Source organism: Canis lupus, chromosome 5 (assembly GCF_003254725.2).
Source record: "Canis lupus dingo isolate Sandy chromosome 5, ASM325472v2, whole genome shotgun sequence".
In the NCBI taxonomy this organism is placed as follows: domain Eukaryota; kingdom Metazoa; phylum Chordata; class Mammalia; order Carnivora; family Canidae; genus Canis; species Canis lupus.
The window spans coordinates 46,826,136-46,851,514 of record NC_064247.1 but is presented as its reverse complement, the minus strand read 5'-3'; the positions used below and the strand labels follow the sequence as shown (position 1 = coordinate 46,851,514).

The window sequence follows — 25,379 nt, the reverse complement described above, 5'->3', positions numbered from 1 at the left end:
TGAATTTGTCGTGGCATTTCCTCTGTGATTAAATTCAAAGTCTTGAAGCTTTTGGGATTATGTCATTTTGTGGGGACACATTTTTTAACCACTGTATACTTTCCTCATTTGTTAAATAGGGATAATAATTACTCTTACTCTGTATGCTTTTTTTTTAATGTTTACTTATTTATTTAAGTAATCTCTGTGCTCAACATGGGGCTTGAATTCACAACCCCAAGATCAAGAGTCAGTGCTCTTCTGACTGAGCCAGCCAGGCACCCCACTTTGTATGCTTACTTTGAGAATTGAGGTAATTATTATTTATAAATAAAATAGTACTTGGGAGATACTAAGCTCTCTATGAGTATATATTGCTATTATTATCTGTTGTTACTGTTTTTGCTGTTACTTTTTTTTTTTTTTTTTTACTTTTTGGGCTCTGAAATTTAATAATAATTTGTTTAGGTAGAGGTGTTTGCAACAATTGTTTTGGTTACTCTCATGACTCATTAATTTTGAAGACTCCTGTTCCTTAGTTCTGGAAAATGCTATTATTTCTTTGTAGATTTTCTCATTTTACTCTTTCTTGAGCTTATTATTATTAGATAGATGTTAGAGCTTTCACCTCTTTTTTTAGTGATTTATTTATTTATTAGAGAAGAGAGCATGCATGCGAGTGTGGGGAGATGCAAAGGGAGAGGGAGAGAGAGAATCCCAAGCAGACTCCTCACAGAAGGCAGAGCTCTACTAGGGACTTGATCTCATAACCCTGAGGAAAGTGATGATATCAACAAAGTGTGTGTGTGTGTTTTACTCTGAATCATTGTTTTATTCTCTAGATTTTGTTATATTATACTAACATTGTGAAATAGTCTAGCAGAAACAAAGCTATGTGTTAACTATTTAGTGGTCTTTTAAATCTAAACAAATCAGTTGCTCTGTTTAGCAGTCAATTTAATATATTTGAGGCCATTATATACAATTTCTTAATAATTTATCACTTCAGTACTTTTGATTTCTTAGAAATAACTTTCATTATATATTATTTTAAAATCAGGGGATCTCTGGGTGGCTCAGCGGTTTAGCACCTGCCTTTGGCCCAGGGCGCGATCCTGGAGTCCCGGGATCGAGTCCCGCGTCGGGCTCCTGGCATGGAGCCTGCTTCTCCCTCTTCCTGTGTCTCTGCCTCTCTCTCTCTCTATGTCTATCATAAATAATAAATAAAGATTTTTTAAAAATTAAAAAATTACATAATAAATATTCTCTATAAAATGCAAGATCTATCAATTTTTGAGATAATTTCCTTGACATAGAAACATATATAATTCTGTGAGTCTTGGCTTTGCTTTGTGGGGTGTTCTTGGAGTATCTTGTGACTGGGACCTACTAGGCTCACTGGCATTTTGCTTAGCTATAAATTATAAACAGATGGAACTTTACCATTCCTTGCCATTTTTTTGCTTTTTACTTGGCAAGTGTTTTAAAAAAGGCCTGAAAGGAAAGGGGTGAGTGGCTTTTAAATAACAGAATTTTTAAAGTACTTCAGAGAATTTATTTGGCATACTTACTAGGATGAAGGTGGTCTTTCATTTTGCCTTTATGTGATTTCTTATTAGTGTGTTGACTGTGTGGTGAGTTGGAAGAGAGATTAAGTCATGTTCTATATTATTTTACTTAAATCTTCCTAACTAGAGAAATATTTTGATCAATGTACATTTACTGGAGGTAATGTGGATTGGCTTGTTAGAACATTGCTATAGGATTTCACCCATTTAGAGCATATTACATTTTATACTCATTAGAAATACATTCTAATTTGACATTTTTCTTCATGGCTGCATTGGAAAGACATAAAAGTTAAATGTTAATTAAGATGGTGATAGTCTTTTTGTTGGAGAGCTTATACATTTTAATAATTGTGAACTCTGATTTGAGTAGACTCCCATATTAAACCTTTGTTAGTGGCATAGATTTATCATTACTATGCATTTGTATTTATTATCTTTAGTGAGACTGAGACTGATTTTTCAGAATGATTAACCTCTCCCTATCTTACTGGGTACCTTTATTTCTGTTCTAGGTTCGTGTTGTTAATTAAGCTAGCTTGTACAGTTGTGGCTTCCTTCATTCTCTGCTGGCTGCCATTCTTTACGGAAAGGGAGCAAACGCTGCAAGTTCTAAGAAGACTCTTCCCAGTTGATCGTGGATTATTTGAGGTATGTTTAAAAACTTTCTTCTCAAAAAAAAAAAAACCTTTCTTCTCACTCCTTTCTTTCTTTTTTTTTCTATTTATAATTAAATTTATTGTCCAGTATCATTCCTTTCTGTTAACACTACCTTTGCTGTGGCCTCTGGGGATTTCATATAGAAGACAACACAAGGAATAGTAACTTCAGCTGCTCTCCTTGGAGTCATTTCTTGCCAGTTATTTAATCCAGTGTATGACCTCTAGCTTGGCTGGCATTTTCTAGTACATTAAGTGAATAGATAATATTTATGCTATCATGAAATCCATAATTCAGTGATATATTTTTCTAATGAAATAGAATCTATGGTGAAAGACAGCATGAGAAGTTGCAGCTACAAAGTTAAACATTCTGTAGTTTTTGGTTTATATTTTCTTTTTTAGTCTTAGGAAATTATTTATTAAACTAATAATCATGTTTGCTTCAGTAAGATCTCATAATTCATATATAATTTTCATCCATTGTAATTTTTAATGAGAATCTTTCATTTCATTTAATGCTAGCTTAATCACTCTTGTTAAACTTTTATTACATGGATAATTTGATGATTTAGATTTAGTAATTAAATTAAACAAACCATTTTTATGAAACAGAAAGGCCTTGTAATAAGGTTAGAGACAACATATTTATAGGTAATTTGCTTTTGATAAACAATTTCTTTTAAAAAGTAGAAATACATATATATATTTCTAATTTTTGAATATATAAATTGCTATAGATTATCTTTCAATGGATCTATAGGAGAATGGTACCAGCAGTTTGAAAGAGATCAAGAAAGAGTTTGGTGTCATGATGGAACAGGAATATATGACTTATGTGTTGATGGAGATACTGGTGCTACTGATGCTGATAATCACAAAAAATCACTATTTTTGTCACCACTCTTACTTAGCAGGTGCTGCATACTTCACATGTTATTTTTTTTTAAGATTTTATTTATTTATTCATGAGAGGCACTGAGAGAGAAGCAGAGACACAGGTAGAGGGAGGAGAAGCAGGCTCCATACAGGGAGCCCGATGTGGGACTTGATCCTGGGAATCCGGGATCACGCCCTGGGCAGAAGGTAGATGCTCAACTGCTGAGCCACCCAGGTGTCCCACTTCACATGTAATTTTATTTGAATCTTATAATAGCTCTGAGGTAGCTACTCTATCCATTTTACAGATCAGAAAACTGAAGTCAGAGATTCATGTAGCTTGTACTTGGCAGAACTGTGGTTTGAATCTTGAAAATTGTGTTAACTTCTTTATATTTCCTCTAACCTTAAAACTTATAAAAAGAAAAACTAGGGCAGCCCAGTGGCTCAGTGGTTTAATGCCACCTTCAGCCCAGGGCACGATCCTGGAGACCCGGGATCGAGTCCCACATCGGGCTCCCTGCATGGAGCCTGCTTCTCCCTCTGCCTGTGTCTTGGCCTCTCTCTTTCTCTCTCTGTGTGTCTCATGAATAAATAAATAAAATCTTTGAAAAAAAAAAAAGAAAGAAAAACTAATTCCCCATCTAAGCTGCTTGGTTATTTGCTGTTACTTGCCTTGCTTTCCACTTCAGAAATAGCATTTATCATGATAATCATAAAAATGGGTATCATACATGTTTGATAGTGTTGCTGGCCACCTCTGTTCACTTACTGCCCTCAAAATCTGAAGAGCCTTTTCTTTGATCGACAGAGGGAAGTGGGATGGTACAGTTGTCAGTGATAGTTACTTTCTTGATGTTATGCTTACACAGCTGTGAGTTAAGCAGCTGTGTAGAGGATGGGTTTCACAAGCAGAGAGCTGTAGTTACAAATTTAATTTTGAAAGTGATCCTACCACAACTGCTAATGTCTTTAAATGCCTTGATTTATTAGCAATTAACTCTTGTCATTGTGAGTTGCTAGTAGATTATACTTGAGATAATTTCAGGTGTGTGATGAAAAGGGTCAGAAAACACACATTCTACAAATTAGGAAATAAGATTTCCTGGAAAAATTTCCAAAGATGAATAACTTAAGTATTAGGGGTAGTGTGCTGCTCTTTGAAAAATAACAAACATTTCTTTGGAATGTCTAGATTATGGTTGGCTAGTGATTTAGGTCAACTCCCATTGCAGAACGTGGAGAGAGAGAGAGAAAGAGAGAGAGAGAGAGAGAGTGTGTGTGTGTGTGTGTGTTCCTTAGAGAGTTTAAGCAACTTATTTATAAAATTGTGAACAAAAGCTTTGTGTCTCAAAAGTTTATTTAGAGATTATGGGCTGGCTGTACTTTGATAGAGATTAATATTTCCTTCAATTATATCAGAAGGTAAAACTAACAAATCTGTTTTAAGGATAAAGTAGCCAATATTTGGTGCAGCTTCAGCGTCTTTCTGAAGATCAAGGATATTTTGCCACATCACATCCAGATAATAATCAGGTGAGAGATACAAAGTTTGTATATAGTGTTGTATAAACTGTTCTCTAAAAGTGTTACGGTAATAGTTCATTTAGCTGGTGTCATTAGGAAACGAGGTGGTCTTCATTAGTCAGTGTTCCATATAACATAAACCTATCCCTCTACACACCAAAACTTTTTTTTTAAGATTTTATTTATTCATGAGAGACACAGAGGAAGAGAGGCAGAGACACAGGCAGAGGGAGAAGCAGGCTGCATGCGGAGAGCCTGATGTGGGACTCGATCCCGGGACTCCAGGATCATGCCCTGGGCTGAAGGTAGATGCTTAACCACTGAGCCACCCAGGTGTCCCTACACCATAACTTTTATTTGAAATACATTACATGATAATCTCTCTGGATTGTTCTGTATTTCCCTCCTCCTCAAACAAAGTCTACTAAACACGATTAAACATTATCTTGAAGAGTCATGATTTTCAGTGGTAGAGTTCAACCAGAGAAGAATGAGTAGGAGGAGTGTGTGTGTGTGTGTGTGTGTTTGTGAGAGAGAGAGAGAGAGAGAGAGAGAGAGAGAGAGAGAGAGAGAGACAATTTATTAACAAGGAATTGGCTCATATAATCGTGGGGTCTGACTGAACCAACCGGAAGTCCAGAAGGCAGGCATTCATGAAGCAATATCTAAGGGGAAGGAAGAACAGTCAGTCTGAACCTAGTTGCTGTTTGGAATCTGAGTTTAGGGATGCCCTAAGCTCTCTTTTAAAAATCTTCCAATTGATTAAGTGGGGCCATCCAAGAATCTCCCTTTTGATTAAATTAGAATTAACTGAGTGGGGACTTTCATTACAACTGCGAAATCTCATCCCAGCAGCACCAAGATTAGTGTCTGAGTAACCGAGAGAAGGTAGGTGTGTGTGTGTGTGTGTGTGTGTGTGTGTATGCTACAAAATGGGTGCTGCCTCTCTCTGTTTTTGAATTCCGTTGAGAATATCCCTTGTAGCCCACTGTAGCTGGGAGCATAGTAGAGAGAGAATTCAGGGAGCCATAGTTCAGTCAAGCCAAGTTGGCACACCACAAAGCCACCAACAGTGGGAACACCAGTTATTGTATTGTGTTATGATACTTGTCCTTAGGCCTTTCAAAAACTGTTTGCCATGGTACTAAATGGATCCAGCTTGCTCTGCTTGTTGAGTTCTTTTTCCTCCCTGCCTATCAGCCATCATTAGGAGAAGTTCTTGCAGTTGCTCACTCCCTTTCTAACTTGTTCTTTCTGATTTGCCATGGGCTGGAAAATCAGATAATCAACTTTTGTGAGAGATTCTCTTGTGATTAAATTTCATGAATGTTTGTGTTACATATATTGTCTCTTTATGCCTGGTAGTGTTTTCTTACTTTTGAATGTTTGATAATTCATTTTAGTTATCTATCTTTATATATCTTTTCTATAAATAACATAAGCACTGTAATTTTTTCTGTATTATATAATCATGCATATATTACAATATTTCAATATGTGGTTTTATTTAAATGTTACTTGGTATTAAATTTACATTTAATAAATGAAAAAACTTTCATTTTGAGGGGATCCCTGGGTGGCTCAGCGGTTTAGCACCTGCCTTTGGCCCAGGCCGCGATCCTGGAGTCCCGGGATTGAGTCCCACATTGGGCTCCCGGCATGGAGCCTGCTTCTCCCTCCTTCTGTGTCTCTGCCTCTCTCTCTATCATAAATAAATAAATCTTAAAAAAACTTTCATTTGAAATAAACTTAAGTTGGTAAGTAATGTGATCCTTATAATAAAAAATATTTCCTTGTTTTAATTATATGCCTCTACAAAAAAAAAAAACAAATGTTTTATTTTTATTCATGTTTTTAGCTTTTGTTTTACATTTTTGAGCCTGCTTCCTGCATGTATAAAATTAACACTTCAGCCCTCTCCCAAAGGATTCAGGTTTACTCTGGTAAGTTGCTCATTACTTTATATATTTAATTCTTGTTGCAGCTGATCTTTTAAAAATACAGATAATTATTTTCTTGCTCTGAACGAGATTTACTGGACTGGGAAATAAGACATTCATTTATTTGGTGCACATTTACTGGGTGTCTGACATACTTTGGTACTGTGTTGTATACTAGGCTGGATAATCAGAATCTTTCAGTTTAATTCAACAGCTATTTAATTTCTGCTTTGTATTAGTTAATGAGGGAATACAAATAAGAAAAGAATAGCGATAGACATGTTCAAATAATTATGCTATTAAGCAGATGGTATTAGTAAGTTCTATTAGTTACACATTAAGTGCTGTGATAGTGTGGGAGAGGGAGGTATTACTTTGGGGGCAGATTTTAGACAGCTTCTTAGAGTACATAGGATTGGAGCCAAAATTTGAAAGCTGGGCAAGATTTGGAATAGAAGGTTATATAGCAGAAGAGGATTGAAGGCAGGAGGAAGAGCTTGAAGATACAGTGGTGGTAAAGGATAGGCAATGCTGGGAATAGCAATTAAATAATGCAATTTGTGTGACTTTTGTGTGTGTGTGTGTGTGTGTGTGTGTGTGTGTGTATGTTGAGTTTAGGAAAGGATATAGTGGAGATAAGAGTCGAAAAGGATCCAATTGGGTAAGACTTTGAACGTTGGGTTGAAAAAATTGGAGTTTGATTTGTATGCCAGAGAAGCCAAAAAAGATTTTTGAGGAGAGGGGACAGATCTGTTTTAGGAAGATGACTTGTGTGTGTTTGGAGATGAATTGGTTGTACTTCCTACAAATTTGGGCTTCTCTAAGTGGGTTTACAAATTCCTCACTGGTTGTATTTCTGTGGTATTTAAAATTTAATTCCTTTGTGCCTTGGTCTTTAAAATGACATTTTAAAATATCTTTTAATCAAGAAAATTTAGTTTATGAAAACAAAAGTCTAGCGGACTTACAAGGGGATGATATCTTGGAAATTAGTGTTTCAATTTTGGGGTGGTGTCCCACTTATTTACATTGCATTTCAAAAACAGGCCAGAACACAGTATAATAGTAAAATACTTCAGAAGTGCATGAGTACCACGGTGCGAAAAGGATTTCATGATCCTCTTTTCTATTTTATTGCCTTTTTTTTAAATTGACAATTTCTCATTTCATTCTGAGAATAAACTCTAAGCATTCTATGTCATCTACTGTTAATATTCTATAGGACTTTTTAGAATAGAAGGACTAATAGTAATGCTCTGATTACTAGACCTAACTTGAAATATTTGCAAGCTTACATAAGATTATGTTATTTTTCTAGGGAATAACATGCTAAATAAAGGTATATTTCAAAGATAATTGAATGGAATTTCAGAATTTGAGTAACTGTAGCAGTATTAGAGGTAATTACTTTTAGGATAATAAGCCAGAAAAAACATTTTTTTTTCTCTTAATTTCCTAACTTTATTGTTTGCTATGTTTTAATATAAACTATTATATTTAAAAACTAAAAAGATTCATATTAATGATTCTTATTGTTGTTGATGTTTTGAATTCTTACTGAATATTTCTGAGAACTTTGAAAACATTTCCCATTATAATTATTTTTTTTCCATTATAATTATTTTGAAGTGTTTTCCTTTCAATACAGATTGAATTATTTCTAAATACAAGTCTATAATTGAGGTAATCGATAGTGTGAGTTTTGATAGATATATAGCAGCAAAATGATTATATTTAATTTATTCAAATAGTATTTTTTGTGTACCCTCTAATGTGCCAGGTCCTTTTCTAGGTACTGGTATGTAAGTGAATGACAGCTAACATCCCTGCTCTCTTAACTGGGGCCATGTACGCTAGTGGCAGGAGAAGGACAATAAACAAAATAGATCTGTTAACCAGAAAATATCTGGGAGTAATAAAGGTTATGAAGAAAATAGTGTAATATGAAAGGAGTGCTGGTGGGGTTTGGTGAGAGGGCACTACTTTAGATTGAATAAGGGAAGGCCTTTCTGTGGAAGTGACATTTGAGCCTTGAGCTGAATGGCCAGAAGGAACATTCACAAGAAGATCTGTGCTCTGACTTGATAAAATGAAGTTTTTCCTTAAAGCAGGAACACATTTGACATTTTCAGCACATAAAGGGACAGTCTGAAGTGGCTGGTATGAAGTGAGTGAGGGAGACAGTAGATTGGAAGAGGAAGGCAGGACCCAGAGAAGAGTTTGGATTTTATTCTCAGTGTTAATGGGAAGCTATTGGAGGATTTTAAACAGGGAAATTCATATGATTTGATATGGTGGCTGAGTACATAATGGACTGTAAGGAAGCAAGGATGTTACCAATTAGGAGGTTATTGCAGTAGTCCAGGAGAAAGAGGAGTGTGGCTTAGACCACTCCTCTTCCACCATCAGCAGAGGGGAATGGAGAGAAGTGGGTGGATATTATTTTTAGAAGGTGATATAGATAGGATTTGCTCTGGATTGGATGTGTGTAGATAGATGTGTAATATGCAGATCATAAACCTCTGAAAATAGATCTAAGTCATTTCCATTTTAAATCCCAAATAGCAAATGATTACTTTATAAAACATTTAATATATTTTACCGAAATGTACATTTAAGAACACTAAAATAGATTTGTTTTGACAGTTTTATATTTTGACCTTGTTCTTCAGTGCTTTTTAAGTTGTCCAAGATTCCAAGGAAGGATGAAGGTCCGATTGTTATGTCTGAAGTGTTTAGTAGTTTTGTTTATTAATGATTGAGTCTGAATGAACTTGTTTTAGATAGTTAAGTATAGCTTTATAATCATTATTTTTTCAAGTAATGTTTTACTATATTTGAATAAGATATTATGCATATTAGTATTGTGTAGATATTTTCCTTCTAGATAGAAACTATATTAAGCTTTAAAATTTTACTTAAGATGATTTTTATTTAGATTCATAACTAAACTGCTATTATAGTTTTTAAGTTGTTATTTCATTCTCCCCCCTCTTTCCTTAAAGGTTAGCTGTGCACTGTCATTCTTTTTATTTTCTTTCCAAGTACATGAAAAGTCCATTCTCTTGGTATCATTGTAAGTAAAAATGTTTCAAGTATGTGTTTTGTTAATTTATTATTATGTGTTTATAATATATACATAAATTTACTAGCTACATATAATCACCTAAGTCCAAAAACAAAACCACACAAATGTTACTATGTAGTTGCATAAAATTATTCACAAAATTATATTTTTCCAGAATGATTTCTTCTAATTTTACTTTATAAAGTATTTTAAGCTGAAAGTTTCATAGAATTATTACTGACATATTTCTGTTTCTTCATATATATTTTTATATGATAATAAAAGAATTGAATAAACCAAAGAGATTTTCCTCAGATTGGAGCCTGTTTGTCATCTTTGCCTTTCTCAGTTCATTCATTTCCACATCTATTTAATAACTGTTCTCTTCATTCACCTCTTTAGGGGCTTTCATATGTTGACTCCTTTCTGTTTCTTTTGTTAAAATCTTTGTTCAGACCCTATTGGCAATCCCTAATTAGACTACTTTGTTTTAAGAGCATTACAATTTTTTACTGGTCATCACAGAAACTGGGTAACAGTGGGGCTATATTATCCCAATATTAAAATAGTATTTGCCCGGAACACATAGGAATATTTGAATCCTGCCCTAGATCAATCCCACCCCTTATCTTGTGTTTGCTAGGTTCCTATGGAAGATCCATGTACAGAATAACCAATGGTAAATGGCAGGGAGGATTGCTTTTATTAAGTGGAGTCTTGTACTGAAAACTCAGTGCAGAGCTTTATAGTAAGCTGCCTATGTGGAAGGCTTCTTTGCTTGGAACTAAATAGCCTCATATCATTGCAGACCAGGAGGACACCTTAGTTTCATCCCCCAAAGTCTAAACCTGATTTAGTTGCTACCACTATTATGTGAAGCTTGGCTGACCCTCCACAAATTCCTAATGCCAGGGGATGGAACTATGGAAAAGTTTGCTTTCAAATATGTATATTTTTTCCAGATTTTCTACCCCATACTAAGGAAGCCCATTCATTGACCTGTAATATGACCACTCAGATTAGCTCTTGGGCCTTGAATTTCTGGGAGTTCCTACTCTACAACTCTACTTAGACTATTTATAGCAATGCATGGCTTCATTTAATTAATTAATTTGAAAGAGAGAGAGCTCACAAGCAGGGAGAATGGAGGCTCCCCTCTAAGCAGGGAGCCAGACATGGGGCTCAGTCCCAGGACTCTGGGATCATGACCTGAGCTGAAGGCAGAGCTCAACCCAGGCGCCCCCAGTGCATGGCTTTAATATAATTTTGATAAAATATTTTAAAGTCAGCATTAAAAGTTTTTCTTGATCTGGTCCTACCTAATCTATCATTAGATATTTCATTCAATAAATATTCATTGAGTGCCTATTGTTTGCTAGGTACTGTTCTGTGTACTTGGTATATATCTATAAACAAAACACAGAAATTCCTACTTTCTTAGCTTTCATTCTTAAGGATAGACACTAATAATTAGATAAAAGTAAATAGTGTTTTAGAAGGTAATAAAGGCCACGAGGAAGAAATAAAACAGGATTAGGGAAATTGGGAGTATTGGAGGTGAGAGTACAGGAGCAAGTATAGGTTGTAATTTTAATATAGGTGTCAAGGTAGTCCTCATTGAGGAGATATTTGAGTGGACTGGAGATGTTGAGGAAATTAGCTGTGTGGATATTTGGGATAATAACATTATAGATGGAACAGCCTCTGTGAAGCCCTAAGATGAGAGTATGCCTGGTATGTTTAGTGAACAGTAGAATGGCCATTGTGGCCAGAGCGGAGTGGTCAAAGGTGGAGGGTAATAGGTGAAGTTAAAGAGGTAACAGACATGTAAATTCTATAGGACCTTGTAGGCCACATTAGGAATTTTGGCTTTATTCCAAAGGAAATGGGGAGTCATGGAAGGGTGCTGGGGAATAAGCATGGTCTGACTTGGTGTTTTAAAAGGATCACTCAGCTTATCAAATTATATACATTAAATATGTGCAATTCTTTGTAAATTAATTATACCTCAAAAATGTTAAAAAAAAAATTGAAGGATCATTCTGGCTGCAGGTTGAGAATAGATTGTATGGGGCAAGAAAACATGGAGACCATTTAGGAGGCTGTTATCATAATCCACTTGAAAGATGGTGGTACTGGGACCAAGATATTAATAGTGGAAGAAGTGAGAAGTGGTCATTGTCGATGTTAAAAAAGAACCAGGAGGCTTCCTGATGATTTGTGTGTAACATGTAATAGAAAAATCAAATGTGTGTCCATGATTTCTGGCTTGGAACTGGAAGGACAGAATAGCAATTGACTGAAATGGGAAGACTGCAGGTGAAACAGAATTAGGCTAGATACGGACCTGGTATGAGGATCCCATGTTCAGTATTGGACAGATCTTTGGCTATCAGTTTGGATACTGAGTCAACTGATTGGACATATGAGTGGAGTTCTTTTTATTTTTTTAAAAATTTTAAAAAATATTTTATTTATTTATTCATGAGAGACAGAGAGAGAGAGAGAGAGAGGCAGAGACACAGGCAGAGGGAGAAGCAGGCTCCATGCAGGGAGTCCGATGTGGGACTTGATCCTGGGTCTCCAGGATCACGCCGTGGGCTGAAGGCGGCGCTAAACTGCTCAGCCACCTGGGCTGCCCATGAGTGGAGTTCTTAAGGGGAGTTGAGCTGGAGAAACAAATTTAGTAGTTTGTTAGTAGAGAGGACAAAATCATGGGACTGAATGAGATCACCAAGGGAGTGAGTATATATAGAGAAGAGTACCAGAGACTGAGTCCTGGGCCACACAATGTTAGGGGGTATTAGGAGAAGAGGCAAATAGGAATGGCTAATAAGGCAGGATGAAAAGCCACGAGAGTTGATGTCCTGAGTGAAGAAGTTATATAAGGACATGACGTCACCTATCTTACCCCATTCACAAAAATTAACTTGAAATGGATTAAAGACATAAATATAAGACCTGAAACTATAAATCTCCTAGATAAAAAAACATAGTGAAGAAGCTCCTTGACATTGGTCTTAGCAATCATATTTTGGATTTGACACCAAAAACACAAGGAAGAAAAGGAAAAATAAATAACTGGGGTGATATCAAACTAAAAAACTTCTGTATAGCAAAAGAAATGATTAACAAAATGAATAGGAAACTTATGGAATGGGAAAAATATTTGTAAACCATATACCTGATAAGGAGTTAATATCCCACATATATAAGGAATTCATACAACTCAATAAAAAAAAAATGGGCAAAGGACCTTAATAGATATTTTCTGAAAGAAGCTATACAACAGGTACATGAAAAGGTGCTCAACATCACTAATCATCCGGAAAATGCAAATCAAAACCACAGTGAGTGACACCTGGGTGGCTCAGTGGTTGAGCGTCTGCCTTTGGCTCAGGTTGCGATCCTGGGGTCTTAGGACCAAGTCCTGCATCGGAGTCTCTGCAGGGAGCCTACTTCTCCCTCTGTCTATGTCTGCCTCTCTCTGTTCCGTATGAATTTTTTAAAAAAAATCTTTAAAACCACCATGAAATATTACTTCCTATCAGTCAGAATGGCTCTTATCAAATGGCTCTTATTAAAAAGACAAGAGATAACAAGTACTGGTAAGTATGAGGAGAAACGGGAACACTTGTACACTCTTGCTGGGAATGTAAATTGGTATAGTAGCTATGGAAAGCACTATAGAAGTTCCTCCAAAAATAAAATAGAACTGCCATATAATCAGCCATCCCACATGTGGGTATATATTTGAAGGGAATGAAATCATGATCCTAAAGAGGTATCTGCATCCCCATGTTCATTATTTGCCATAGTCAAGGCATGGAAACCACCTAAATGCCCATCAACAGATGAATGGATAAACACTACACTGCGCACACTCTCTCACACACTCTGGAATAGTAGTCATAAAAAAGAAGGAAATCTTGCCATTTGCAGCAATGTAGATGAACCATGAGGGCATTATACTAAGTGAAATAAGTCAAACAGCGAAAGATAAATACTGTGTGACCTCAAATAAATAAAGAATCTAAATCATAGAAACTCCTAGAAACAAAGTAGATTGGTTGTTGCTGGGCAGGGGAGAAGGGAGGAAAATGGGCCAAGGTGGTCAAAGGATACAGACTTACAGTTTTAAGATGAATAGGCTCTGGGGATCCAATGTACAGCATGATGGCTGTACATAATATTTAACAGGTATTATATACTCGGAAGTTGCTTAGAGAATAGATCTTAAAAATTCTCACTGTGCACGCTCACACATGAAAGGTAACTGAATTGACGGATGTGCTACTAACCTTATTGCAATAATCATTATTATATACCTATATATACCTATATCAAATCATTGTGCTTCTATCAAGTCATTGTGTCGTATACATTAAACTTATATAATTTTATATGTCAATTATATCTCAATAAAGCTGAGGGAAGAAAAGAAAATGAGGTGATCAATTGTATTGGATGCCACCACTCAAATAAGATGAGGTCTGAGAATAGACCATTTGCCTTAGCAAAATGGGAGTCACTAGTGACTCTGACAAGGATAATGTTGATGGAGTGATGCAGGGGAAAGCCTGATTAGGGTGGATTTGAGAACTAATGAGAAGAGAAAAATTGAAAATAGGTCTAGGTCATTTTCTTTTAATTTTTCTTTTAATAGGTCTAGATCATTTTTTTTAATTGTGGCAAAATACACCAGTTTATTTATTTATTTATTTATTTATTTTTATTTTTTATTTATGATAGTCACACAGAGAGAGAGAGAGAGGCAGAGACACAGGCAGAGGGAGAAGCAGGCTCCATGCACCGGGAGCCCGACGTGGGATTCGATCCTGGGTCTCCAGGATCGCGCCCTGGGCCAAAGGCAGGCACCAAACCGCTGCGCCACCCAGGGATCCCCAAAATACACCAGTATTCACAATGCTTTGCAACCCTGACCACTGTCTACTTCCAGAACATCTTTATCACCCCAAAGGAAATTGTACCCTTTACGCAGTCACTCCCTATCCTTCAGTTCTTGTAACCACTTAATTACTTTCTCTATGGATTTGCCTATTTTGGGTACTTCATGTAATTGGAATCCTACAATATTTGGCTTTTTGTGTCTGACCTCTTTCATGTAAAATAGTATTTCCAAGGTTCATCCTCATGCATGCCCATGCATTGTGTGGAGATGCTACATTTTGTTCATCCATGCATCATTTGAAATTTTTTTTTATTCATAGAGACACACACACACAGAGGAGGGAGAGAGAGAGAGGCAGAGACACAGGCAGAGGGAGAAGCAAGCTCCATACAGGAAGCCTGATGTGAGACTCGATCCCGGGTCTCCAGGATCACACCCTGGGCTGCAGGCGGCACTAAACCGCTGCGCCACCGGGGCTGCCCTCCATGCATCATTTGATGAATATTTGGGTTTCTAGTGCCAGTATGAATATTCCTGCATAGGTTTTTGTTTGAACATTTGTTTTCAGTACTCTTTGAGTCTATCCCCAGGAGTGAGATTCCTGGGTTATATAGTAATTCTTTATTTAACTGATTGAGGAATCATCTAACTTTTCCACAGTAGCTATACCATTTTGCATTTCCACAAGTAATGTAATAGATGACTTTTCCAGTTTTTCTACATCCTTGCCAGCACTTGTTATTTTTCCTTTTTTTTCCCCCCCCATCCTTGGGTATGAATTGGTATTTCATTGTGGTTTTTGTGTGTGTGTATGTGTGTGTGTGTTTTTTTTTTAAAGATTTTATTTATTTATTCATGAGAATACACAGAGAGGAGAGAGAGGCAGAGACACAGGCAGAGGGAGAGGGAGAAGCAGGCTCCATGCGGGGAACCTGATGTGGGACTCGATCCCGGGTCTCCAGGATCAGGCCCTGGGCTGAAGGCAGTGCTAAACCGCTGAGCCACCCGGGCTGCCCATCATTGTGGTTTTGATTTGCATTTCCCTGATAACTAGTGATGTTGAGCATTTTTTAAGATTTTAATAACTGTCAAAAGTTAATTTTGATGAAGTTCAGTTTATCTATTATTTGTTTTGTTGCTTGAGCTTTTGGTGTCGTATCTAACAAACCATTGCCAAAGCCAGGGTAATACAGACTTACTCTCATGTTATTTCTAAGAAGTTTATGGATTTAGCTCTTATATTTAGGTCTTTAATCCATTTTGAGTAACTTTTGTATATGGTGTGAGATAGGTAGACAGTTCTTCAGGTGAGCTTTGCTGAAAAGGGGAGAGCAATAATTGATAAAGTAGTCAGGGATGCCTGGGTGGATAAGCGGTTAAGTGTTTGCCTTTCAGCTCAGGGTATGATCCTGGAGTCCCCAGATTGAGTCCCACATCGGGCTTCTTCCATGGAGCCTGCTTCTCTCTCTACCTATGTCTCTGCCTCTCTCTCTGTGTCACTCGTGAATAAATAAATAAAATCTTAAAAAAAAGTCAACTGAGGTTTGCTTTAAGATAGGAGAAATAATGGTGTGGGAATGGTCAATAAAGAGTGAACAATGATCATACAGGAGGGAGGTTAAGAGTTGGGGCAATTGCCCCTTGGAAAGGGAAATAGGATAGGAGTTACAGCACAAATTGGAAGGGCTGGCTTTGGAAAGATGCAGGAGAAGTTCATTTTAATATAAAGGAACAGGGTATATTGGTAAAGATGCTGGGAATAGAGTAGATGTGATGGTGGCATCTGTGAAAGTTCTTTTAATTGCTTCAATTTTTTTAATGCAGTGGAAGGCAAGGTCATTAGGCAAGAGTAGGTTGGAACTGTTGGGATTATGAGATTATGAGGTGTGGATTATTCTAAGGAGTTACAATGTGAACAGATTAAGAGAATATACAGTAGTTGTTAGACCCCTGAATATCATCATCATGTATTTAAAGTGAAAGCAGGGGTGCCTAGGTGGCTCAATTGGTTAAGTAAGTGCCTGACTCTGTTTTGGCTCAGGTTTTGATCTCAGGGTTGAAATGAGCTGGTTGTTGAGCTCCTCTGCACTCAGCAGGGAATCTGCTTGAGACTTTCTCCCTCTCCCTGTGCCCTTCCTCCCCATTCTCTCTCAAAATAAATAAATACATCTTCAAAGTGAAACAGTGTGGGTAAATGTTTTCTTCAAGAGCAGTTGCTCAGTATGGTTGGAATAAGTACAGGTGGAGAGGTCTTTCCAGGTTTGCGGTTTTGTCTAGTGAGGGTAACAGGCTTGCTCAGGGCTTGGGAGTGAATGCATGGGAGTGATTTTAATGGTTGACCTTAGAATTTAAGCTGGCTGAGAAGGGGAAAAGACACCAAAGGAGTGAGGCAAAGTGAAAAAGGTAGTAGGAATAATGGATAGATGGTCTTGATGGGATCAAAAGATTTCTGGAGTTCCGGAGTGCTGAAAAGGTAGGAGATAGAGGTCAGGATGCAGTTGCTAAATTGTGATTATGGAGGGGTTGCAATCCCAAGTATAACCCAAAGATGTAGGAATGAAAGTGAGATCACTAGAAGACAGGAGTTCTAGTAAATGAGAAGTCAGGGTGTTGGAAGATCATCTACATGTAAAAATTGCCAGGAATAAAGATGAGTAGGGTTGTAGAAAGTGACAGTGAGTACGGAGTTGAAAGTGACTCTTGGGGATGGTAGATGATAACAAAGAGAGGATTGAGAGGGATGAAGCTGGAGGACATGAGATTAAAACCTGGAGATTGTTAGGGTGGAGAGAGGGAGAACTGGTGTGGAAGAGGTGATAAAGCACAAAGAGGTTATCTCCTGCTACGTCAAGCTGTTTTCAAGGCTGTGGAAACAAAACCTGTTGAGAGGGCTGAGGGGTAGCATTTTCCTTAGGGGAAGGGATCCAGGATTCATTTTCAACAGGATGGTGAAGGGAAAGAGTTAGAGGTTGAGGATGCAGGGGATTTTGCTGCTTGAGTATAAATATTAAGTACCTTGAATTGAGGTCAAGGGCTGAGTTATATTCCTCTTTGTATTTCTTTCAGAGCAGTTGTACATAAGTTTTCAATAAATGCTCGTATTCAGTAAATTAATATTGAAAGAATAAATGAGAAAGAGTTAAGACCCAGAAAGAGAGACGCCTGGGTGGCTCAGTGGTTGAGTGTCTGCCTTCAGCCCAGGGCGTGATCCTGGAATCCCTGGATTGAGTCCTGAATCAGGCTCCCTGCATGGAGCCTGTTTCTCCCTCTGCCTGTGTCTCTGCCTCTCTGTGTGTCTCTCATGAATAAATAAATAAAATCTTAAAAAAAAAAAGACCTAGAAAGAGAAAATAATGTTTATTGAGCACCTACTATGTGCTTGTGTTTAACATAAATTCTGATTTAAAATGAATCAAGTAGTGAAATTGAAAGTCCTCTAGTATTTTCTTTTACTGCAGTAGTTTTCATTCAGTTTGTAATCCCAGGTTTTACATTTCATATGCTAGCTGACATGGGGAAAAGTCATCCTAAGAAAGGAGAATGTTCAAACCTTTAGTAATGATGGGCAGTTGTTGAATACTTGTTTCTATTATTGTTGTTGTTACTATTTTGGGTCTCCTTATTTTAAAAGGTTTAAAAAGTTACTTATTAAATTAGATAATACTTGCAAAAGAGTGCTTTCAATTATGTAACAATATAAGGTATTATTATTACGATTTCCATTTACACCTGAGAAAAATGGTTAATCATTTGTTCAAGACCATAAAGTAAGAGGCACAGATGGGACTAGGATTCAAGTCCCCCTTTTCCCGAGCATTGCCACAGTAGAATCCAGAATGGAATGAGATTAGGGGTGCTAGTATGGAGGTCACAGAGTTGGGACCCATGACCCTATACTCAGTCATAAAGCCAGTCATTCCATTTATTGGCATTATGCTTCCTCTTCCTGTATTATTGCTCTTTTCACGTAGCTGCTTCCTACTTGTTTTTTCCTCTTATACCATTATCAACTTATTTCCTCTTATAAGTCTTCTTTGTCTCTGTTGTTTTCACTTCAGTGGCAGAGGACGATCCTATCTGTTATAACTTTAGTTTTTAACTTAGATTAGTAATATGTAACATGAAGGATCATAAAAGAAGTTTGAAACCACTATCCTGGGAATTAATTTATTTCCCAAGTAGGGTGAAACATGAAAAAGCTCTTTCTCTGAATATCTGAATTTGTTTATCTGATCTGTTCTGTAAGCTGTTTGTATGACAGAAAAAAAAATACATTAATGGAATATTGGAAGAAGCAGTTTTTCAGTTATTAGGAGGAGTTCATACCTTGTTTATGTTTAGACTTAGTTTGGATTGAATTTAAAAAATTAATCAGTGATCCATATGGAGACCTTACTGGCTGTTTTTTCTTTGCTTGTTTAGCTACCCTAAAGATTAGACAGATAAAATGCGTTTATATTTTTCATATGTAATTTCAATTGAAATTCTGTTCTCTAAGATTAAAATACTCTTTCTTTATCATTTTAGACCAGTCTGCTTAGTTTTGAGTGAAATTCCTTTTATGTCTACTTGGTTTTTACTTGTGTCAACATTTAGGTGAGTCAAACCAATATTCATATAGTATTTTCAGTATAATTCTCATAGGCTTATTTAAAAATTTTTATACAGTGATTATGGTTTGAATTAGCAAGTCTCTTTTGATGTTTTTTCTGTTTTCCCTTACAGTATGCTACCTCTTCTTCTGAAGGATGAACTCCTAATGCCCTCAGTTGTGACAACAATGGCATTTTTTATAGCTTGTGCAATTTCCTTTTCAATATTTGAAAAGACTTCTGAAGAAGAACTGCACTTGAAATCCTTTTCCATTTCTCTTAGGAAATATCTTCCATGTTTTACATTTCTTCCCAGAATTATACAATATTTGGTAAGTTGTTCAGTTTTGTTTTGTTTTTAGAGGCGAGTTGCGTGGGAGGAGAGGCAGAGAGGGAGAGAATCTTAAGCAGGTTGGATGCCCTGATGAGAAGCCCAATATGGGGCTTGATCTCATAACCTTAAGATCATGACCTGAGCCGAAAACAAAGAGTTGGATGCTTAATCAACTGAGCCACCTAGGGGCCAGAAGTTGTTCAGTTTTTTTTTAATTTAAATTTAAAAAATTGGGATCCCTGGGTGGCGCAGCGGTTTGGCGCCTGCCTTTGGCCCAGGGCGCGATCCTGGAGACCCGGGATCGAATCCCACGTCGGGCTCCCGGTGCATGGAGCCTGCTTCTCCCTCTGCCTGTGTCTCTGCCTCTCTCTTTCTCTCTCTGTGACTATCATAAATAAATAAAAATTAAAAAAAAAAAAATAAATAAATTTAAAAAAATTTTAAGGTTTTATTTATTTACTCATGAGAGACACGGAGAGAGAGGCAGAGAGACAGGCAGAGGGAGAAGCCTGCAGGGAGCCTGACGTGGGACTCAGTCCCGGGTCTCCAGGATCAGGATCAGGCCCTGCGCTGAAGGCAGTGCTAAACCGCTGAGCCACCTGGGCTGCCCTCTTTCTCTTCTTATAAGGATACTAATCCTATCAAACTAGGGCCCCACCCTTATGACGTCAATTTAACCTTCCTAAAGTTTTTGTCTCCAAATGCAGTCACATTGGGGGTTGGGGCTACAACACTTGAATTTTGTGGGGACATAATTCAGACTGTAACATGGAATCATAGAAAATATAGTCGGGGTGCTTGAGTGGCTCAGTCAGTTGAGCATCTGACTCTTGATCTGGGCTCAGATCTTGATCTCAGTGTTGTGGGTTTGAGCCCCATGTTGTCCTCCATGCTGGATGTGGAGCCTACTTTAAAAAACAAAGTAGTCTTTTGTGACTGACTACTTTCACTCAGCATGTTTTTGAGGTTCATCTGTGTTGTAACATGCATCAATACTTCACTCTTTTTTATTGCCATACTATATTCTATTTTAATGGATATACCACATTTTGTTTATCTGTTCATCAGTTGATGGGTATTAGGTCGATCCCACTTTTTGGCTGCTGTGAATAATGCTGCTGTGGAGATATGTTTACAAATTTATCAGCACTTTTTTTTTTCATTTCCCTTGAATATATCCTCAGAAGTGGTAATTCTCTTTAACATTTTGCAAAACTGCACAACTGCTTGCCACAGTGCTATATGATTCTACATTCCCACCAGCAACATATGAGGATTCCAGTTTCTTTACATTTTTTTTTTAAGATTTTATTTATTTACTCATGAGGGATAGATAGACAAAAGCAGAGGCAGAGGCAGATGGAGAGGGAGAAGGAGAAGAAGCAGGCTCCCCGTGGAGCAGGGAGCCTGATATGGGACTTGATCCCAGGACTCTGGGATCATGACCTGAGCCAAAGACAGATACCTTGCCAGTTAGCCACCCAGGTGCCCATCTACATTCTTGACATTTTTGTTATTGTCTTTATTATAGCCATCCTAGTGGGAGTGAAATTGTATCTCACTGAGGTTTTGATTTGTATTTTCCTAGTTACCAATGATTTGGGCAAATTTTTATGTGTTCATTGGCTATTTGTATATTGTCTATGGAGAAATGCCTATTCAAATCCTTTGCCCATTTTTAATTAGGTTGTCTTTCCATTTCTGAGTTCTTCATACATTCTTGATACAAGTCCCTTACTAGAAACGTGACTTGGAAATATTTCTTATTCTGTAGATTTCCCTCACTTTCTTAATGGTGGTGTTCGCAGCATGAAAGTTTTTTTTTTTTTTTTTTTTTAAGAAGTCCAATATACCTATTTCTTTTGTTGTTTGTGCTTTTCTTTTCTTTCTTTTTTTTTTTTCCTTTAAAGTAACCTCAATGGGATACCTGGGTGGCTCAATGGTTGAATGTCTGCCTTTGGCTCAGGGCGTGATCCTGGGGTCTTAGGATTGAGTCCCACATCGGGCTCCCTGCTGGAAGCCTGTTTCTCTCTCTGCCTATGTCTCTGCCTCTCTGTGTCTCTCATGAATAAATAAATAAAATCTTTAAAAACATAAGTGAATAAAGTAACCTCAATGCTTAATGTGGGATTTGAACTCATGACTCCGAGTTCAAAAGTTGCATGTTCTACTGACTGAGCCAGCTAGGTGCTCTTATGCTTTTGATGTCATATATAGGAAGCCACTGTGTAAAGGTCATGAAGATTTACCCTTTTTCTTTCAAGAGTTTTATCTTTAGGTCAATTCCTTTTGAGTTAATTTTGTATATGGTGTAAGGTAGGAGTCCAGCTTTATTCAGTTGTTCCAGCACCAATGAATTGTGTTGGTACCTTTGTTGAAAACTAGCTTATGGGGATCCCTGGGTGGCTCAGTGGTTTAGCGCCTGCCTTTGGCCCAGGGCGCGATCCTGGAGCCCTGGGATCGAGTCCCACGTCGGGCTCCTGGCACGGAGCCGGCTTCTCCCTCCTCCTGTGTCTCTGCCTCTCTATCATAAATAATAAATAAATAAATATTAAAAAAAAAAGAAAACCAGCTTATCTTAAGTGTTAAGGATTGGTTTCTGGACTCTGGGTTCTATTCCACTGATCTATGTGTCAATCATTTTGACAGTGCTACACTGTTTTGATCACCGTAGCTTTGTAGTTAGCCTTGAAACTCAGAACGGGAGTCCTCCAACTTTGTTCTTTCTCATGACTGTTTTAGCTATTCTATGTTCCTTGCATTTCCAAGGACATTGTGGATTTCCAAGGATTGTGTTTCCTTGACAAGGATCACCTTGTCAATTTCTGTAAAAGTCCAGCTAAGACTTTGATAAAGATTGCTTTGAATCTGTATATCTATTTGTGAAATATTGCTGTTTTAACAAGACTTAGTTTTCCAAATCTAATAACATAGACATATTTCCATTTATTTAAATATTCTTTTTCTTCAACAGTGTTCTATATTTTTCAGTGTACAGGTCTTGCACTTCTTATGTTAAACTTATTTCTATTCTTCTGTTAATTTTCCTTCATTTTTGAAGGGTATTTTTGCTTGAAAAAGAATTCTTGTCTTTTTCAGCAATTTGAATATCATCCATCCCACTGCCTTGTGGCCTCAGTATTTTTGACAAGAAATCAGCTGTTAATCTTATTTTTTTTTTTAATTTTATTTATTTATTCATGACAGAGAGAGAGAGAGAGGCAGAGACACAGGCAGAGGGAGAAGCAGGCTCCATGCAGGAAGCCCGACGTGGGACTCAATCCCCGATCTCCAGGATCACACCCTGGGCTAAAGGCGGCACTAAGCCGCTGGGCCACCAGGGCTGCCCAGCTGTTAATCTTATTAAGGATAGCTGTTATTCATAGTTTTAGATGCTTATTACATATCCATTTGAATGAGTCTGGAGTTTAGGGGGAAAGAGGCCTAAGCTGGAGACAGTAATTTCAGTCTTTGGCATATAGGTAATATATGTCACCAAATGAGCTCACCAAAGGTGTGAGTACAGAAGATGACTAACTACTGAGCCTTGGGATACTACAATGCATAGAGGTGGGGGACATGAGGAGGAACCAGGAAAGTTGTCTGAGAAGGATTAACTATTGAGGTGGGAAGAAACCAGAAGAATATGGTGTTATGGAAGTCAAGTGAAAGAAATGTTTCAAGGAGATGGGAGTGATGTGCTATTTCAGATGCTGTTGAGAAATCAAATAATTCAAGAAATAACCATTAGATTTAATACAGTAGAGGTCACTATTGATCTTCGGCCAGGGCAGTTTCATTGAAACAACTGAAAAGGTCAAAGTCTAATTGGTGTGGATTCACTAATGAATAGGAAGAGAAGTGGATGCAGTTAAGTTATAAGCAACTACTTTGGGAAACTTTGCTGTAAATGGAAGCAGACAAATGGGGTAATAGCTGGAGTTTGTTTAAAGCAGGAGGAATTTTAGCATGCCTCTTTAACATTCAGGAACATAGTGTCATGACATTTCAACCAGTCCCATATTTTTTAAGTTTGAAACTTAAAAAAAAAAAAAAAGTTTTATTTATTTAAGTGAGAGAGAGTGGGGGGAGGAGCAGAGGGGGAGGGAAAAAAAGGGGGAAAGAATCTCAAGCAGACTCTGTGCTGAGTGTAGAGCCTGAAGCAAGGCATGACCCTGAGATCATGACCTAAGCCAAAACCAAGAGTCAGATGCTTAAATGACTCAGCCACCTAGGTGGCCCTTAAGTTTGAAACTTTATATTTGATGATTTCACTTCAGAAGTTTTCACTTTTCAGTAAGGTTGATTCAGGGATTCTCCCTTTGGAGGATATTTGCCGCCTGTTTATACCTATTTGTGAGCCTTTTTGGTTACTGTCTTTCCTAGGCTTCCATCCGGAATGAGCACTGCATCACTCTCTTCAGGTCTTTAAATCCTGTTATAATATAGCCATTAAGACATCTTTTAGGGTTCCATTTATGTGCCACCTCCTTCATGAAAGTCACTATGGTTTCTCACTGCTTGCTTTCTACATTTACTTGAGCAGCGTCTGTGTACCAATGTGCTTTGCCAGGGGGTAAAATGGGTAAGATGTGGCTGATCCTTGTCTTAAAGCTCAGTCGAGAGCTAAACTGTCCCAATATGGTAGGGTGCCTGGGTAGCTCAGTTGGTTTGGCATTTATCTTTAATGTACTCATACATGTTTTTTCTCTTGTAGTTTCTTATCTCAGTCATCACTATGGTACTTCTGACACTGATAACTGTCACACTGGAACCTCCTCAGAAATTACCGGACTTATTTTCTGTATTAATTTGTTTTGTATCCTGCTTGAACTTCCTGTTCTTCTTGGTATACTTTAACATTATAATCATGTGGGATTTCAAAAATGGAAGAAACCAGAAGAAAATCAACTAGTTCTATCTCCAAACAGATGTGAAAATATTAACAGTGCTTAAAGTTGTTTTGAACTTTTTTGGCTACATATAAATGAAATTATCATTTTGATAATCACAAAACTATAGGGAAAAAATTAATAAAAAGTCATTGTTGTCTGTACAAAGTTAATGTATATGGGGACCCAAGCCCAGTGGAGGCTTTTATTTTCTAACTATGGAGTGGCCACAACATATTGTAGTTTTATTATTATTCAGTTATCTAAATGCTTACCCTTAATCCCAGTGTTTATATTTAGGAAATGTACTCTATGATTTGTTGTCTTAAAAATTTTTTTTTTGCAAATCCAATGAATTTACTGGGTGAATTAAGTCCTTCTTTTTAAAGGAAATTACTAATTTTGGTATTTAAATTTAGTTTTCCTTACATTTTAGGATGCAAATAATGTGTATTTTTCACTCATTAGAAATTATATCTCAGGGATTAAATTTGTCATGATCTTTTCAATTATTGTGAGAAGGCAATTTAAACTGCTTGGAGTTTGAACATGTCTTATACATGTTCAAATTTGATTTCTTTTATAACAAAGTAGAGATTAGACCATGTTCTTCTTTGTTTCCAAAAATGCTGATTTACTTGAATGCAATTAAAGAGTGAATTTTACTGAACTTAAGCAGTTGGAGTAATTTTTAAAAAAAATTATTCATGATCACTAGTTCTAAACTTCTAGGATCATTTTGAGTTAAATAGTTTTATACAAGATATCATCCTTTTGATCTTTTTTGAGTGGTTCAAGATTACCACTTCCATAAGCATTGCTTCATATCACGTTTCATGTTAACTTGGCCGTTAATAATGTATCATTCTATATTAGGAGAAGCTCATCTTTACTATCATACTCAATTGGTAAAAATAATGTATCATATTCATGTTATAGCTTCTTATGTAAAGACTGTTCTCTCGGGAGGGTGGGGGGAAAACGTGTTCTTTTAGTCTCTGTGATAAGAATAAAAATTATTTTCACATCA

At 37.0% G+C, this 25,379-nt stretch overlaps 1 protein-coding gene across 6 annotated transcripts in view; it reads left to right on the top strand.

Moving 5' to 3' along the window:
- Nucleotides 1-25,379, top strand: part of ALG6 (ALG6 alpha-1,3-glucosyltransferase) — a 66,707-nt gene extending 41,328 nt beyond the window's left edge. For all 6 annotated transcript variants that reach the window (XM_035715747.2, XM_025427912.3, XM_025427914.3 and 3 more), the window contains 8 exons: nucleotides 1,302-1,487; nucleotides 2,063-2,198; nucleotides 4,536-4,621; nucleotides 6,471-6,555; nucleotides 9,558-9,628; nucleotides 19,059-19,127; nucleotides 19,257-19,455; nucleotides 24,175-25,379. In XM_035715747.2, coding sequence (XP_035571640.1) covers nucleotides 1,302-1,487; nucleotides 2,063-2,198; nucleotides 4,536-4,621; nucleotides 6,471-6,555; nucleotides 9,558-9,628; nucleotides 19,059-19,127; nucleotides 19,257-19,455; nucleotides 24,175-24,372 — 1,030 coding nt within the window. In that variant the 3' untranslated portion in view covers nucleotides 24,373-25,379. The remainder of the gene's footprint in view (nucleotides 1-1,301; nucleotides 1,488-2,062; nucleotides 2,199-4,535; nucleotides 4,622-6,470; nucleotides 6,556-9,557; nucleotides 9,629-19,058; nucleotides 19,128-19,256; nucleotides 19,456-24,174) is intronic.